Raw genomic sequence first — 20,148 nt, forward strand, 5'->3', positions numbered from 1 at the left:
CTTACTTGTGTGTTATTAATTATCCTACAAATCATCAACTCATTCCAAGGGCCCTTGCCATAAATATTACCTAGATTGTTTATCTAGTTTGCTAAAAAATGTTGATGAAAGAGATCTATGAAACTTATAATACACATGACTAGCTTGAATAATCTTGCTTACACTTACATTAACTGCTAATGGCATGCGTTTGAAGCAGTGAAATTTGACTTAACCAAGACTTCTGAGCCCTTCCAGGTCTTAGTTGGTTGGGCACTCGCTTCATACTCTGCCATGAACTCACCGAGACCCATGCGCCCTTACTCACCAAACTTGCTAGGACTCATATCATAGTTGGCCAAGACTTCTTCTTACTTGTCAAGACTCACTCTTACTATATTTTGAGTTTTTTACTATGTGCTACAACTCACTCAATATTACTGAATCCCAGTCATAAGTTATTATTATATCCAACTTGCAGATCATTGAATATATAGTCTAATAAAAAATGGTTTAAAAAAAATAATGTAATAACTTTGATTTGAAAATTTGAAATACCACTTCTTACTGTCCAACCTCAGAAGAAACCAACAGCATGTCTCTAAAGGGGAAACACCATCACCAAATGGCATGCCTGAGTATCTAATGATTTTACCATTTAATAATCTTCTATGATCTGAACAGCCAATTAAGAGTATCCTCATCCCTTACAATCCATACACCTGTTTATGTTAACTTAAGCATCACAAAAGTTACGAGGCAATAAATGGTTCCTTTAACAAAATTTCGAATGTGTTAGATTGAAACAAGGGAGTTGCCTGTGTAAGTGATTTTTAGTTATCTCATGCCCTCGTGAGAAACCCTGAATATATTTCACTTTACAGCACTTTCAAATTATTCTTCATTTGACCTAGCTAGGCCTTTCCGGTTTCAGACCTTACAGATTAAGAAGTTTTTTCCTGTGATGAAGCCTGCCATGACTCGCTCACACCTAAATATGATAATGATGATCTTTTCATTTGAATGTTTGTTTGAAATAGGTATCAAAAACTGAAAACTGTGAATAGACCTTTCCCAGAAATCCACTAATAATGAGCATAAACTCCACATCATTTTTCAATATTCGAGGATAATTGCTACACAGATGCAAACAATTCCAACATCACATTATTTGTCAATAACCCTTGTCAATCGCTGCATGTTTGTGGGCCATTCTCCAACGCCAGATTATTTGTCATCATCCGGCGTTATTGCTAGCTCATATTTGAGGCTGCTGGATTTCATAATCCCGAATTTAGAACAGTTTCTACTTTTTCCTTACTGGAATTTAAACTTGAAATACACACGACTAGGGCCTCTGAAAATGACGGGCTTGTTTAACAGTTTCAGCGCTTCCGAGTTACAGTAGCAAAAACACTCCTCTCAGTAGGTTGAAGGAAGAACGAAAATACAGCAAATACAGCAAATTTCTTGTTCCTCTGTCTCCATTAGATCTGATGCCTGCTTTTTTGGATGTCCCAGGGACTTTGGCTTGGACTTATTTGTGGTATATTTGCACAAACGGTTTTACTGTCGATAATAACGTTTTGTACGAATTGGGAAGAGCAGGTAAATTGCTTCAATGTCCTTTCCCCTCCAGAAACAGAAGAAATGTGAACTAAACACACAATGTACATTGTATTTGATAAAAGAATACATAAATCACCGAAATTCATTATAGCTTACAGGAATATTGACAGACAGGATTAAAGGCAGAGCGCTAAAAACGAATATAAACATTCTATACATTTACTTGATCTGGTCTGTGAGAAAGAATGCTTGTGACTCGGTTCTCTTATGATCAGGGAAAAAAGGCAAGAGAAAGAGTTTATACATCACCATTGCCGAGGGTTACAAGTAATATAATAAAGGTATGTGACTTGCAATTTTGAGCATTTGAAAAGCATCATTTCCCTAATAGAGTATTATATAGATTAAGAATGGACATATATTCAGAGCATAAGGAGAAACACAAACCAAGTGAATGCAGATTTTCACACCGTTGCTCATGTTCTTAAGAATTTAAATTAAGAATTAAAAAAAGTGTAAAAATTTTACCAGTTAAATATAGCATTTTGGGTGGACAATCCACTCATCATTACACTATAAAACATCATTACCCATTACATTATAAAGCATCATTATCCACTATAAAGCTTACATTATAAAGCATCATTATCCACTAAAGCTTGACGTTGATGGATAGAGTGTCACCAGAAAAATTGGACAGATTAAACCTTCTACACAATTTTTTATTTTTTTTTAATTCTTAACCACATTTAAAACAATCTGACATAAAAATCTGTCCCTGTAAATCTTAAGGAAGATTTAACGTTACAACTATATATACACTAAATATATTGTTTTAGGCTTTAGCATTCTAGTTTCTGTCAAGGCCTTAGAGATGTCCAATAGGAGAATTTCAGGCATACGGTTCTCTCTTCTTATCATTTTTTCTTTTATGGGTATCTGTAATAGGAGAGCAGAAATAGTGAATGCTACAATAAATTGGACTATATGAATCTGAGAATTGAATGCATCAAAATATGTAATATTTAACATCTTGTGCTGTGACAAATGTGTTCAATCAAGCAGGATGAGCAGTAAGTTATCGGCCTGCATGGTTGGAGTCCATTTTCAAACTCCCCTGCCATACAAGGTAATTTTTGGCTACCTTCACATACGCTAAAATGTCCCTCACCTGCTCCACATCTTCTAGCGAAAAGGCATTTGTGAGTGTTTTAGTCAACCAGATATTATATGGAACGTTTCCTTCTGCTGTTTTCTATGAATCCTCTGTCAAAAACATCATGGTGCATAAATGCAAAATCAATTTGTGAAATGCAGAGAATGGTTGGAGATTGGCACCATTGCAAACAGGAGTACAAATGCCTTTTGTGGGTTACAGATGAGGAAAACTCTTTCATTCTCTCCTCGCGCGTTCCTATATATACCCTGGCTATTCAGAATCTTTACAAATAATGCTCTGAGATTTCCAATGGAAGCAGAAACATTTTGAAGCACAATATAATGTTGTCGGTCTTTTCCGTGGAAATAAAATCTTTTGAAGCACAACGTACATTTCTCCAATGAAAATAGAAATGGTTCCTGTAAATGGTCTGAACAACTCGAATGACACGTTTGGGAAAAGCAAACACCATTTCATGCGCAAACGCACAAAGACATGATATCCCGCTGGTTGGACAGTGAAATCTTGTTATTTTCATAAAAGACTTCAATGCCTTGAAGTTTGGATTAGAAGAATCAATCTCCTAGAGAGGACTCAGAATGATGAGTTACCTAAACCAAGGTGTTATGCTTGAATTTTTTTTTTTTTTTTTTTTTTTGAGGTAATCCTTTTTTTTAATGACATTTTAATCACATTTGAATACAGTGGTAAAGGTCATTTTTTAGGGTTTTTATTTTTGATTTGTATTTTTTTTTTTAAGGGTTATAGTAGTTAGTTAATATTTGCTACTTAGCTTAAATATAACTAAAAAATAATAAAGACAAATTTTATCACAAAAATAAAACAACTAATAAAATATTATATTGTTAAATGCTATCACCAAAAATTAAAAAATATGATTAACTAATATTGTTTATATTAAAATACATATATCTATATGTCTGTGTTTTATTTTTATTAATATATATAATTATTTATAATTAAATTTATCAAAATATGTTTTTAATATAGTAATAAGTCACTTAAATTGAAAATATTGTGAAAAAATTATAATTAATAAAAATATAAATAATGGAAAAAAGAATAAAGAATAAAAAAGTTAAATAAAAAAGAAATAAAACAAAAAACAAAAAATTGGTAACTAATATACTAAACAAGTCATAATAAGATTTCAACCAATCACCTTACAAATAAATAAATTTCAATAATAATAAAAAATAACAAAATTGATTTTTTTAATGTTAAATTTTTGGTTAAAAATAAACTAATACTCAATTAAAAATAAAACTAATATATTATACTATACCTGCTAGTATAATAAATGCCAAATATTTAAAAAACACAAAATAATATTTTTAAATAATAATAATAATTTTTACTTATTTTATTTTTGTGCATTTCATTTTTTTTTAATAAAATTTCACTACTTTATTTTCAAAATCATCATTAAGATATATTTTCTTTGATTTTGTTAATCTCAAGTACTGATAATAAAAGGAGTTGTGAATTTTTTTAATAATTATATCTTTTGCTTTCAATAAATTTCATTATTTTCAAAATCATCTCTTAAGATATCTTTTCTGTGATAGTGTTAATCTCAGGGGTTGATAACCAAAAGAGTTGTGAGTGTTTTTAATAATTATATCTTTTGCTTTCAATAAATTTCATTATGGAAGTTTATATTTTTGTTGAATTTTCCAAATATATTCTAGTAAAATTATGATTTGGTTTTAGGTTATTTTAGGGCTAGGGATAGGTATGTAATATATTTTATTATATATTTTTATATGAAATAATTTTTTTTATTAAAAAAATAAAATATAATTTTAAAAAATTAAATAAAATTTAGTAATTAAGAAAATTTATTAAAATGTATAATTGATAGAATTTTATGACAACTAGTCTAGATTTTAATCTCAATATACTATCTATAAATCCTTGTAACTAGATTGATAGAATTTTATCACAAATAGTCTAGATTTTAATCTCAATACATTATCTATAAATATTATTTTAGATTAAAAAAAATCATTTAACATATTCCTCAAATTTTAAGTTTTTATTATTAAATTAAATTATATATATTTTTTTAAAAATTGATAAATTCTATTGTATAAATGAAAATTTTTGATCTTTTATTATACAATAAAATTGCAATAAATTCCGAAATTAAATAAAGTTCCAAAATTAAATAAAATTTAGAAATGAAGGAAATGGATAAAATATGTTTTTGGGAGTTTAGGTTTCTCTGATGTGAATGGTTCATATTCCAGATTTCTGGAGTCATCATATCATTTTATCATTTTATTTCGGTGGACATTTTGACCCAACAAGTGTGGCTTATCTTGTTGATAAAGTGTGAAAATTTTAATAAGATTAAAAAGATAAATAAGTGTAAAAACTCCAAAAATAAAATAAAATAAAAAATGATAAATCAAAAACCCTAAAACTAGGGGAAAAAATTCATAATAAAGTAATGATTGATTATTTAATAATAATATTCATAAAGAAATTAGCTTCCTAATAAAATAATAAGCCAAAAGGGATAAAATAAGCCAAAGATAATTAGAAAGGAGAACTAATAAGATATAAAGAATTAAAAAAATAATATAAAAAAAACACAAGAGTTATATTCCCCATATTCCCTATTCACTTTAGTTAATAAGAAAAATAAATAAAATAAATAAAATATATATATATATATATATATATATATATATATATATATATATATATATATAAACCAGGAAAATTAGGAGGAAACCAAAATAATGATTAATTAATTAGGGACCTTTCAAGGCATTATAATATAAAAACTATTTATATATAGTAATCATAATCAAACACATTCAAATCTTAATGAGGGTTACATAGTAGCTAGTAGTTGTAGCTTAAATATAATTTAATTAAACTAAAAATAATAAAGACAAAATTCATCACAAAAATAAAACAATTAATAAAATGTTGTATTGTTGAATGTCATCACCAAAAATTAAGAAATATGATTAACTAATATTGTTTATATTACCATATATACACTTTAATATATATATATATATATATATATATAATTGATTAAAATATGTTTTTAATATAATAATAAGTTATCTTAAATTGAAAATATGGAGAAAAACTATAATTCATGAAAATAGAAATAATAGGAAAATGGAAAAAAATCAAAATAAAAAAGTTAAATAAAAAGGAAATAAATCTAAAAACAAAAAATTGGTAACCAACAGAGTTGGAAGTTATTAAAGAGTTCATAATAAGACCTCAACCAATCACTTTACAAATAAATAAATTTAAATAATAAAAAGAAAATAACAAAAAGTGAATCCTAATGTTAAACTATGGATAAACAACATAAATTTTTGGTCAAAGACAAACTAATAAGCACGTCAAAGAAAAATTGAAAGTGTAATATCATGTTTGTAGGTATAATAATACTACTTATATATTAATATATCCTAATAATATATTTAAATATTCTTGATAATAAATAAATGAAAGTATATACTCAAAAATTAGTTTAAGAAAACGAGAGAAACTTTAGGAAGTAAACGTTGAGGTAAGGGAGGGAATCTGGTTTTTACTGATTTTCCAGTTGTTGTTTTTGTTTAGGTTTGCTTATTGTTTCTCAATCACAATAGCTTCTTTGAACTTTCTATGATGATGATGACCAATCTTGGTGAGAACCTTGGGTTCTTCAATGCAAATGTGGTGCTTCATCTTCGCAGAGTACTCTGCTAGGGTAGAAGAATGGGTTCGACTATGCCTTATGTCTGTTATGTGTTCTTAAACATGTTGCCTAATAGAGTGACTCGTTTCACCCGTGACTAAATATACCATGGAAAAGTTGAACCTTCAAGAGCTATTGAGATAATTACCCTTACTATTTTCTAAATGGATGATATGTCTCAATAACTCTTGGGAGTACCTTGTAGACTTCATGATGCTAGAAGAAAAATATATATTAGGTGGCTACCTGTAACATCCCTACCAGGTAACTATTCATAATTAACAGTTATGAACTGATCCTTAACTTTCGGAACTGATTCTTGATATTAGAATTACTTTCAGTTAACGCATTTAAAAAAGACAGCGTCGGATAAGCAGCGGGGTTGGTTTTGATTATAGAAAACCGTAGTGTAAAACACCGCCTGTCACGCCAGTCGTAATAAAAGGCGGAAGTTTCTCGTTGCGAAAAAAAAGAAAGAGTGGGGCAACTTAATGGAGGAATTTTTAGGTTTACGCTCGCTGCTCAACCGGGAAAAGGGTATCATCCCTACCAGAATGTGATGAGATCGAAGATGGGAGGTGAAGGTTAGAAAGGGTATGGCAGTTCTACATTGGGGGATGAGCATCTCGGTGGAGTGCTCAGGTTCATGTGGTGCAACCATTGGCGGTAACTACATCCTTGCGTTCGAGTTGCAGAAGGCCAGTTAATCTAGAAACTCTACTTTCCTGAACATTATGTCGCCACTTCCGATTCTGTGATCCATTACTTATGTCTGCAACGTAATGGTAGGGAATACATGTTAGCAGAGTTGGGTTTGTTACCCTTGTGTGCCATGCCGATTTCTGCAACATGGACGCATCCTGGAGGTTGCTTTCCTCTACTAACATCCTCGGAAACACGGCGAGTACCTCCTTGAGGTTCGATGAGACTTGGGTTGAGGTTTTTTTCCGGCTTCATCCTTCCACGGGCCACATGAGATTTTAAGATTCCAAACCAGACAAATATTGCTGAGTCCAAACCCAAAAATGAGAGGTAGCTTCTCTTGGCAGTTTGCCTAAAAATTAGAAACGCGGAGCCATGGAATGGTTCTTCCTCTGCAAAACCAGTAAGTTCTCATGCGCCTTTGACTTTGAAATGAACTGCTGGTACAAGATTTCCAGCCCTTCAATCCCGTGGATGTCTATTATTACTGCCGCAGGCAGCGTTTTATGTTTGGGAAATCTCGTTACAGAGTGCATACTTCAGGTTTGAGTTCTATGCAAGTTATATGCATGCTAGCCAAACTATGTGTTCTATGCATGTTATATGCATGATTAGTAAAACTATGTGTTCTATGCATGTTATATGCATGATTAGCAAAACTATGTGTTCTATGCATGTTATATGCATGTTAGCAAAACTATGATAAACTGTTGAAAAATAAATTTGCGAAAGGGATACATGCGCAAGGGCGCAGAACAATGGTTATTTACTTGTGTATGTATACATAAGCATGGTGTTATATGTTTTTAAAAAGGGAATACAAACTTGCAATACTAATGAAAGATCTCTTAGAGGTTGATTAATGTTTGAATAATATTGTAACTAATCTTGTTGCCAAGATTGTTGATGACTGCATTGACAGGAAACGATGGCAGATGGTGCCAAAGGAAAGTGTTGTTTAACATTATGGCAGGAAAAGGATTATTGCTCCATGCGGATAAGTTCGAGTTGCAGGAACATACATTGTTAGAACAATCATGCCACAAGGATTATTGTATGTGGCGGTATGTAAGTGAAAGATTTACATGGAAATTGTATTAGCTTGTAGCTAGTTATGTGATAACTTAATGATAACTTATTGTAATGATTTTATAACAATGGTTAAGGGATGGAATCCCTTATAAGCCATTGAGTGAGGGGTGAAATCCCTCACGAGCGTTTAATAAGAAGATTAAACGTTTGCTGGTTTTCACCCTACGGGGTTTCCAGGGTATATCCGTGTTCTATGGTGTGATTGATGTGATTGCCTTTTGTGTCAATTGGATGATGTTGAATCCTTTATGATGATGGTTCTTTATTTGATGTGACAACCATAATGTCTTAGTACATGATTATCTAAAATGGTTAAGGATATCAAGAAATGGATGCATGGATTCATAAGACAGTTTGTGTTATTACAGTGATGGTTAAAGCTTACGCCATGTTTATGAAACTTACTGTCTTTGATGGCAATTTGCTTGATGTACTAATGAATAGTATATCTAATGGTTAGTGATGATTTGTGGAGTTGTGATTTGATTAATTACTTGTGGTAATTGTATAAAAAATTCTAACTCCCTACTTTGACATGCGAGGTTACCGGGGTATGTGACAAGTGGTATCAGAGCTAAAGGTTGCAGTACTGGCGCCTTTGGGAATTGGTAAGTGGAAAGGATATTGAGGTACGCCATCAGTAGGCATTAACTCAGGTACGAGTTTAATCATTCACATATTCATTTATGTGGTACACTACTTTTGGCATGATAGGTGATTCATGTTTATAACTGCTTTGAGTAGTAAGTAATAAGTTGTTGCATAACTACGTTCATAACGTTAGATTTCTGATGAGGGAAAAGACAATGAAACTTTTGTCGCACTTACGAACAATATTAAACACTCATTACACGTAAGAACAATATTGAACACTCATTGAGGGAAGTGACAATCAACTACCAACTTTTGATTTGCACATATGACAATAACAATAATGCATTTATTGAACTAGATTGAAATTACAATGAACGAAACATAATGAGCCAATGCATGAATATAAATTAGGGGAACATCCTTGAATAGGATGAAAAATTGTTTTAAAAAGGACATTAGAAGAACCCCTTTAGATATTGAAAACATGCAATGAGTCAAGCAGCGAGACTTGATTGTCATAACTAACTTTGATTCAGTCTTGTCATGGATGCATGAAGACGATTGGTAGTTGAGATTGGTTAGTGTTGTATGACTAACCCATAGAACTTATATGCATTAATTCAATTGGACTAAGATTGTTACAATAGTGGTAAACAAGTGAAGGTTGATTGATGTCACATGCATGGAGTGTGTGTATGAAGATTTTTACTCTCTCTGTGCTATAGTCTAGTTGTGCATGAGAAGAGTTCTTAATTTTATTCACCATGAGAATGCGTGATGAATAGTATATGCTTATGTCTTAATAGATTTAATGATGATTACCCTCTAATTAATTGAAATCCATGAGCATGGTATGTGCTTATGTTAATCATTACTTGTTGGGAGATAAAAACCGTTGGAGCCTCGATCTAATCATGGTTGAATTTATCTCTACTATGGGAATGATGGATTTTTTTTTATGTATGTTGCATTCCAGTGTGAAGTTAATTGCAGAGGCATGTTCAGTGGGTAACATTTCTAGGACCCATTCGTGGTATAATTACATATGATAATTACTCATAAATAGACTACCTGTGTTAATACAGTTGTCAGTGAACTCTAACTACCTTCCCCAGCTATAGATGCTTCCAAAGGAAAAGGAAGCAAGGAGAAGGAAGAAGACCGTGCTGTAGGGACAGACAGAGATGGGAAAAAGAATCGCTAAGTCTGGTGATGACCAGATAGAGCAAGCTTTGGGTATCAGAATCTTGCAGAAAACTCTAAGTCTGGGAATGACTAGATAGCGCTTGATGTGCATGTAAGTATTCCCTTGACCATGCTTAAGGGGTTGGAAAATGATAACTATAGTGTGTTGATGTTAATGATTTCGTAATGTCTCCTGGAACTCATTATTCTGAAATGGTCACATAGTAGTGTTATGATATTTGTTGCATCTAGCACCAAGTAGTAGCTCTGGTGCATGTGTGACACTTAGGAGATTATGCTTCTAATTGCATAAGTGGAGCAATTGCTTCCGGTAAGGGTGGTTTAACTTGTTAGTTATGCATGTTGACCCAAGGATAAGATAAGTGTCTTGTTCACTTACTTGAAGAACACGTATGAATGTTTTATATGATTTCTTAGTAGAGAAAGTATTTGAATGCATGCAATAAAAGAATGGTTCTTTTATAGATTTTCTTGGTAAAGAAAATGGGTTAAGGCATGCAGTTAAAGATTGATTGTTTATATGTTTTCTTGGTAGAGAAAATATGATAATACTTGCAGTAAAAGAATTGGTTATTTTATATGCTTCTTAGTAAAGAGAATAGGTAGTTCCTCCTAGTAGGACTACATGTGAGTCTTGTGAGAGAAATGTTTGTCTCTTGTTGTTTTTTTTGGAATAAAATCCTTGCTAAATATAGCCAAAGTATCTTCTTGAGAAAAGAGGATGAGGCATGTAAATGTCCTGAGGACATAGCATGGAAGGTGGCCAAGTTTTAAATATGTATCTTTATTGATAAAAGCTTCTTGGAATATATATATATATATATATATATATATATATATATATATATATATATATATATATATATGTTAATTGCATTATGATACTAGCTAGTTTCTAAGTTCTAGTGAAATGATTATGCATTACATGCATGATAAAGATAGCTAAAGATGTGCTTCTAGGCACATAGATATTCACTTCTAACTTTTTGAAGGAAGAGTATAATATATATATATGCATAAATATAGTTTCATTCTAAGAGTGTGCATACTTCATGCATGAAGATAAAGGATTTTATGAGAGTTCTTGAAAATGGAAATAGAGGTTCTTTCCTTAAAGACACATTAGAATAGTGTTCATACAAGAACCAAAATCCTTACTTGTTTCATGAAAAGAACTATGTGCATTAAAGTAAGGTAACCGGGTTAGGAGAACACATGTTGCATATTGGTAGCTATTGTGACTTTGGAATTATGAGTCTGGTTGTACTTAGAGGAAGTGTTCATGTTAGCTTCCTTGAAAATAATAATCTCTTGGAGAGATTGTCTTGTTGGATAAGCTGTGTTGATTGCTTGATTTTGATGCATAAAGGATAAGTAAACCTTGTTCTTGTATCTTGATTTTTATGCCGAAAGATAGATATCTTTAATAACTTCTTGAAAGGGAATCTTGAGAAATCCTCACATCGGAAGATAGAAGAATGAGGATTAAAATGACTTCCTTTAAGAAAGAGGTATGTGGTTTGTCGTATGAAATGATGGTGGTCTTCTAGTGAAGGGAATAAGGGTTGCATACATTAAAGAAGGGCTTATATATTAAGCGATAGTATGCACAAAGATTAGTCATTGTGACATAAGGGATATGTTCTTGTATGTTAGAGAAATTATGTTTAATTACACTAACGATGCATGACTAAAGCTAGCCATAATAAACGTAAGATAATACTCCAGTAATGACGATTTGGAGTAAGACCACAGACTATGGCAAAATTGGAAATGTTTAGATTATTAACTCAACTGTTGTTGACATTTATGCATTGATGAATATTTGCATATGCTTTTATACATGACAATATTGTATGCATGAGAATTTTTGGAAATTGAATATGTGATAACTGATGCATATTTATAACTAACGTTGCTGATGGGATTAAGTAGTGGTAGCTTAATGGCAACAAGGAAACTCATCACGTAAATTGTTGCAATGAGAATTGCAATCATAGATGAGAAAGAATGATGTTATATGATATGCATGAATTATGTTATTTGGGAAATTTGCATGCATACAACATGTATGATATTACAATCGTAAATGAGAAAGAATGTTGTTATATGATATGCATGAATTATGTTATTTGGAAAATTTGCATGCACACAACGTGTATGATGGATATGTTTCCCATCAATCTTGATGTTGTGGACCCATGTTGGGGGTTAAGTGTAAATGCATGGTATACATGCATGTTTGTTGTGCTAATGATAATGTTCATATGGTTCATTGTGTAAATTACTTTGAGAAAGAGTAATAAAAGAAAAATTTAACATGCCAGACAGTTGCGGATAGTTGGGTTGATGACAGTTACCTGCCTGGAGGGTTGATGGTACTTGTCTGCCCGGATTGTGAAAGGCTTGAATGCCTTGGGTTGATGACAGTTACCTGCCTGGAGGGTTGATGGTACTTGTCTGCCCGGATTGTGAAAGGCTTGAATGCCTTGGGTTGATGACAGTTACCTGCCTGGAGGGTTGATGGTACTTGTCTGCCCGGATTGTGAAAGGCTTGAATGCCTTGGGTTGATGGCAGTTACCTGCCCGGAGGGGTTGATGGTACTTGTCTGCCCAGATTTACTCTTCCTGGAATTCTTGAGCTGGTTGGCCAGTGGAATCCCATGTTAGACCTGGTAAGGTCTCTATAAAAGAAATTGTCTGGATGTGAAAATGACTCGATCTGGTTGTGGAAACTAGTTCCCATGGGTTGGGAATTCTTTAGTCCATTGTGGTCTCATGGCTAAAGGAATTAACTAATCAGCTATATGTTATGTTAAAATGAATTTTACATATAGCTGTGTAAAATATGTTATGCACATTTAACAAGAAATGAGTTTAGTGCTCAATAAGGAGTAATTGGAAATTTTAATTCCTTTATCGTATTATTAATTTTGTGAACATCTTAGTGAGAGCTAAGACAATGTTTGCTTGATGCAGTGATTGACTGTTTTGATGATTAGAGAGCTAGGTGCTCTTTTGGTACATCTAGAAGCACTTGCGAATGTCTTTAGTGAGAATTCGTTCAGTGTGCATGAGAGCAGTGATTCATCATTTGATGATTAGTGTTAGTGCTCTTTAAGTACTTGTAAAAACACTGTGATTTAGGAATCATCTAGCATTGCACAATTGATGGCTAGTCAAAAGTATTTCATTTGACTCAAAATATAGTGACTAATGTGATTGAATTGTTAGTCATATATTACAGGAATTACTTACCATGGAAGGTTGAAGAATTGTCCAACCACTATTAAATGTTTACATGAAGGTATTCATGATTTTCAAGAATAGATGGTAAGTAATGGTAAGTTGACACAGAGAATTGTTTATTATGAATGAATAAGGGCCAAGTGGTGGCGATTAGAAGTTGCATATTTTTGCAATTATGGACGCTTATGACTATTGATGTTTATAACTAATGATATTTCTTATGACTATATCATTACTATTTTGTTTGTCGTCTTTCCTTGGAATGAAATCGTTGATTTCAAAGAGAAAAGATCACATTTTGTGTGGTTTAGATGATTAAACCATGAGTAAAATATCAAGTTCCCAACGAGAGATGAACACCGAGGACGGTGTTCCTGTTAAGGGGGGGAGTATGTAACATCCCTACCAGGTAACTATTCATAATTAACAGTTATGAACTGATCCTTAACTTTCGGAACTGATTCTTGATATTAGAATTACTTTCAGTTAACGCATTTAAAAAAGACAGCGTCGGATAAGCAGCGGGGTTGGTTTTGATTATAGAAAACCGTAGCGTAAAACACCGCCTGTCACGCCAGTCGTAATAAAAGGCGGAAGTTTCTCGTTACGAAAAAAAAGAAAGAGTGGGGCAACTTAATGGAGGAATTTTTAGGTTTATGCTCGCTGCTCAACCGGGAAAAGGGTATCATCCCTACCAGAATGTGATGAGATCGAAGATGGGAGGTGAAGGTTAGAAAGGGTATGGCAGTTCTACATTGGGGGATGAGCATCTCGGTGGAGTGCTCAGGTTCATGTGGTGCAACCATTGGCGGTAACTACATCCTTGCGTTCGAGTTGCAGAAGGCCAGTTAATCTAGAAACTCTACTTTCCTGAACATTATGTCGCCACTTCCGATTCTGTGATCCATTACTTATGTCTGCAACGTAATGGTAGGGAATACATGTTAGCAGAGTTGGGTTTGTTACTCTTGTGTGCTATGCCGATTTCTGCAACATGGACGCATCCTGGAGGTTGCTTTCCTCTACTAACATCCTCGGAAACACGGCGAGTACCTCCTTGAGGTTCGATGAGACTTGGGTTGAGGTTTTTTTCCGGCTTCATCCTTCCACAGGCCACATGATATTTTAAGATTCCAAACCAGACAAATATTGCTGAGTCCAAACCCAAAAATGAGAGGTAGCTTCTCTCGGCAGTTTGCCTGAAAATTAGAAACGCAGAGCCATGGAATGGTTCTTCCTCTGCAAAACCGGTAAGTTCTCATGCGCCTTTGACTTTGAAATGAACTGCTGGTACAAGATTTCCAGCCCTTCAATCCCGCGGATGTCTATTATTACTGCCGCAGGCAGCGTTTTATGTTTGGGAAATCTCGTTACAGAGTGCATACTTCAGGTTTGAGTTCTATGCAAGTTATATGCATGCTAGCCAAACTATGTGTTCTATGCATGTTATATGCATGATTAGTAAAACTATGTGTTTTATGCATGTTATATGCATGATTAGCAAAACTATGTGTTCTATGCATGTTAGCAAAACTATGATAAACTGTTGAAAAATAACTTTGCGAAAGGGATACATGCGCAAGGGCGCAGAACAATGGTTATTTACTTGTGTATGTATACATAAGCATGGTGTTATATGTTTTTAAAAAGGGAATACAGACTTGCAATACTAATGAAAGATCTCTTAGAGGTTGATTAATGTTTGAATAATATTGTAATTAATCTTGTTGCCAAGATTGTTGATGACTGCATTGACAGGAAACGATGGCAGATGGTGCCAAAGGAAAGTGTTGTTTAACATTATGGCAGGAAAAGGATTATTGCTCCATGCGGATAAGTTCGAGTTGCAGGAACATACATTGTTAGAACAATCATGCCACAAGGATTATTGTATGTGGCGGTATGTAAGTGAAAGATTTACATGGAAATTGTATTAGCTTGTAGCTAGTTATGTGATAACTTAATGATAACTTATTGTAATGATTTTATAACAATGGTTAAGGGATGGAATCCCTTATAAGCCATTGAGTGAGGGGTGAAATCCCTCACGAGCGTTTAATAAGAAGATTAAACGTTTGCTGGTTTTCACCCTACGGGGTTTCCAGGGTATATCCGTGTTCTATGGTGTGATTGATGTGATTGCCTTTTGTGTCAATTGGATGATGTTGAATCCTTTATGCTGATGGTTCTTTATTTGATGTGACAACCATAATGTCTTAGTACATGATTATCTAAAATGGTTAAGGATATCAAGAAATGGATGCATGGATTCATAAGACAGTTTGTGTTATTACAGTGATGGTTAAAGCTTACGCCATGTTTATGAAACTTACTGTCTTTGATGGCAATTTGCTTGATGTACTAATGAATAGTATATCTAATGGTTAGTGATGATTTGTGGAGTTGTGATTTGATTAATTACTTGTGGTAATTGTATAAAAAATTCTAACTCCCTACTTTGACATGCGAGGTTACCGGGGTATGTGACACTACCCTTTGATACTTGGTAGGCCTTGGTTGGCAATAATTGACACTTACATTAGCTACAGATCTATGTGATGCGACTATTTCTCATTGATGACCTCTTAAGCAACTCACTTTATACCCTTCAAATAAACCATTTCTAGAAGTTGAGGAGCCACTTTGCGTTAATCTAGTGGAAGAAAATGCACTTTTTGGAGCTTCTATGCAACCTATTACCATTATTGATTAAACTTCAACATTCAAAAATTTAGATGAGAATAATATGATTTCCAATTCCATGAAAAATAATTACCCTCTAAAAATCCAAATTGAGGAATGGATTCAAAAATCTATTGAGAATGAGCTTATTGATATGCTAAGAGATGAATTTGCAAGAGAAATTAGTTTGGCTAGCACTATATACATAAATGACATTTTTACCTTTGAATTATGTAACAAAATAGTTAAGAGTGAGAGGTGGAATATGGATTTATTGAAGCCATCATTAATATTTGAGGCTTCTTATAAGCCTATTTAAGCTTTATTGAAAAATAATGGGAAATTTGTCCCTGTATACATTTCAAATCCTATAGTTAAACTATAATAAATCGACCCATTATGCATGAATTACCTTTCAAATTACCTCATTTTTGTGCCCTTGAAATTGATTTGCTTGCAGGTCCAAAGGTAATGCCTTTCTGCTCCTTAGAGTGAATCAGCTACAAAATGTTACTAGCCTTAAAGATTTGCTTCAAATTATTCAAGGATATCTATTGTTGTTGGTGTCAATGATGTTGATGAGATCTCATTAAAAGAGAAACAAATTCTTCAAACTGATTTGTTTGGACTAAAAAATTATTTGAAAAAGGGAAAGGGAAATGGGAAATCCAAGTTGCTAAGAGTCTTGGTTTTCAACTAGGATTTCTTGCATAGTTTATGCCAACAATGTTGGTCTTCATAACTATACCTTTTTTTTCTCTTATTACTAATATTGTTATTATTATTTTTTTCATAGAAAAGAAATAAAACATTTTTTGGTAGTAGAGGAGAATAATCCCCTTTTCCCACCAATTTCAAATTAGAACGTTTTTGTAGACTTTGAAAAAAATCTTCTTTTGTCAAGGGCTTATGATATAGTTTTAATATATAGCCATCAACGAAAAAAGTGATTCCCTCTTCATCAGTGGTCTTAATCCTTACTGCTCCACTGTCGAAAACAATTTCTATCTCATAAGAACCTAACCAATGTGTTTGGAATTTCCCTTGAAATTTTTTAAATTTGGAATTAAAGAGATGGGCTCAATCACATGGTTTGAACTTTTTGACCTTGATGAAATTAACATGCCATCTTGTCCTTTGTTGCTGAATTATGCTTGTACTTTGAATGACATCTTGTGTAATATTGTCCAATTCATTTATCTGTTCCAATTGTTGTTTTTGAGCTTCAGAGAGATCTAGCCCCAATTTTGTTGTTGTCTTATATGTGTCCACTTGGAATTCAATAGGAAGTAGAACTTTCTTTCCATAAACAAGCTCATAAGGAGTATGTTCAATGATATTACTCCTTGTGCCCTGATATTCCCAAACTGTTTTTGGAATTCTATTTGCCCAATCTCTTGTAGTAGATGCACAATCTTGGTCAATATGGCTTCAAGAAATTTATTCATGGATTCCACTTATCCATTAACTTGTGGATGATATGGAGTGGATTTGTGATGCCTAATTTTGTATTGATCCATGATTTTCTACATGATCTTGGATGTAAATTGTGCACCCTGATTTGTCACAATTTCTCTTGGTACACCAAAATGAGTGAAAATATCCTAAAAAATAAATGTAACAACAACATTTTCAGTAGAAAAATTTAATGGCTTAGCCTCTACCCATTTAGTAACATAATTAGTGAAAACAAGTATTTACCTCTTTTACTTGGACGGAGAATTAATGGGTTGAACAAATCTAGAGCCCATTTCTCAAAAGGTTCTATCAGCACATGTAGTTGTAGAAGCATCTCATCTGATTGAATAGGTTTCCCCATACTTTGACAACTATCACATATTTTGACATATTCTTTGGCATCTTTTAAAATAGAAGAACAATAATATCCGAATATAAGTATTTTGTGTGCAGTTTGTTTGTTGGAAAAATGTCCTCCACAAGGTTCATTATGACATGTTTTATGTCTCTCGGGTACCTCATCTTCTCGAACACATCTTCTAATGATTATATCAACTCCTTTTCGAATATTTCTCCTTTTGTCCAAGAATAGGGTGCACTGGATTTGATAAAACTTTATCTTTATTTTGCTGATAGATGAGGAGGAAAATTTCTTGTGGCCAAATAATTAACAATATCTACAAACTAAGGAATTTTAGTATATTTTGCAAAAATATATTTATCACGGAAATTATCTTCTACATGAATATTAGTACTATCATTTTGCATCCTAGAAAGGAAATCAACAACTATGTTTTCTTTTCTTGGCCTATCTAAAATGGTAATATTAAATTTTCATAATAGTAAAATCCATCTAGTAATCATGCCATTAGTTATTGGTTTATTTATAAGGCATCTAATGGCATAATGATAAATGTGAATAAAAGTAACATATCCAATGATGTAGCATCTAAACTTGTTGATAGCATGAAGAACTGCTAAAAACTTCTTTTTTGTGACTATATAATTCAAACCCATGGGAGTTAATTTTTTTCTTGTATACTATATAGCATAAGGATTTAAGTATTTTTTCGTAACATAGCCCATATAGTTGTATTTGATGCATCAGTAGAAATATGAAATAGAGGGGACCAATTTGACCCTCTTAGAATAGGTGCCTTAGAAATTTTCGGTTTCAACAATTCAAAAGCTTTTTGACAAACAAAACCTTAATGAAATTCACAATCTCTAATGAGTAATTTGAAAAGTGGTGAAGCAAGTTTTGTGAAGTTTTCTATAAACCTTCTATAGTAACCTGTCAATCCAATAAAACTTTGAACATCCTTATAGCATTTAGGCATTAAATTTTTGGATATGATTTCAGTTGTTGATGAATCCACTTTGATTCCAAAACATGAAATACAATGACCCAAAAAATTCCTTCTTTAAACATCATAAAGAATTTTTCATTACTCAATGAAAGATTAGCTTCTTTACATCGAACAAGCAAATTTTACAAATCTCCAATAAAATCATCTATATACACTTCTACAAAATCATGGATCAAGTCAGAAAAGATATTTAATACTGCTTTTTGAAATGTAGTATATGGTGCATTGCACAAACCAAAGGGAAGTATTCTATAAGCATGAACATGTAAAAGTTGTCTTATCTTGATCTTCAGGTGAAATTTGGATATGCTTGTATCCATTGAAACCATCAAGAAAAGATAAATGTTTATTTCCTGCTAGTGTATCTAAAACTTGATCAATGAATAGTAATGGGAAATGAACTTTTAGAGTTTCTTTATTTAATTCTCTATAGTCTATGCAAACTCTCCACTTTCCATTTTTCTTTGGCGCAATAACTAAGGGTGAAACCCATTGGCTATCCATGATTAGGTAAATAAAGTTCACATTGAGCAATTTCTATAACTCTTCTTTAACAATCTCCCTCTAGGGTTTTCTTATAGGTTTTACATTCTCTTCTATATAAATATGATGCATGCATGTATTTGGATTGATTCATTTCATGTCTATATAAATGTAGAGGAATTCTTTTGCAACATCTTTATCCGTTTTTCCTTTAGGTTATTATTGATATTTAATGTTTTTCTTGGGTTCATCTCTACAAGAGTATTGCTAAACTTTTCCATTGATTTTAATGATAGTTTGGATTGTCGATATGAAAAGTATTCAATATTACAATTTTCTTGAAAACTTTGATCTAACATATGCACATAATAATTTTGTTGACAACATGAAGATAAATCATTATTATTCAATAGATTCATTAACTAATTTTCCTTGTCATATCGTGAAACAATTAAAATTGGTTGAATATTTGCATAATAATCATCATCTTCTTCTATCCATTCTTCATTTTCTATTTCAGTTATTTCTCTTATTGGTGGATATAATGTAAATGTTTTGGTTGAATTTCCATTAGAAATAAACATGTCACCATACCTACAACTAATAAATGCATCAGTTGTGGCTAACCATGGCCTACCAAGTATCAATGTATGACCCCCTAGATTAGTCCTTGGAGTTAGAATCATGAAATCAACTGGATACTCCCATGAATCTAAGGATACTAATACATTCTCTAATATACCCTCCGGCTTAATAACATACACGTATTCTAATTACAATATAGTATGAGTATATTGAAGATTAGTTAATTTTAATTCATCCATAGTACTCTGTCATGACATTGATAGCTGCACCTAAGTTAATCA

The 20,148-nt window shown here is 32.5% G+C and overlaps 1 protein-coding gene across 1 annotated transcript in view; it reads left to right on the top strand.

The window, feature by feature from the left end:
• Positions 1-3,217, top strand: part of LOC149179331 (protein DETOXIFICATION 16-like) — a 107,110-nt gene extending 103,893 nt beyond the window's left edge. The window contains exons 7-10 of the mRNA XM_089423814.1: positions 1,501-1,587; positions 1,824-1,889; positions 2,614-2,677; positions 2,866-3,217. Coding sequence (XP_089279940.1) covers positions 1,501-1,587; positions 1,824-1,889; positions 2,614-2,625 — 165 coding nt within the window. The 3' untranslated portion in view covers positions 2,626-2,677; positions 2,866-3,217. The remainder of the gene's footprint in view (positions 1-1,500; positions 1,588-1,823; positions 1,890-2,613; positions 2,678-2,865) is intronic.
• Positions 3,218-20,148: the final 16,931 nt, after the last annotated feature.

Source organism: Pinus tabuliformis, chromosome 4_1 (genome assembly GCF_031772625.1).
Source record: "Pinus tabuliformis cultivar Carrire ecotype Pingquan chromosome 4_1, CPIR1, whole genome shotgun sequence".
NCBI lineage: Eukaryota > Viridiplantae > Streptophyta > Pinopsida > Pinales > Pinaceae > Pinus > Pinus tabuliformis.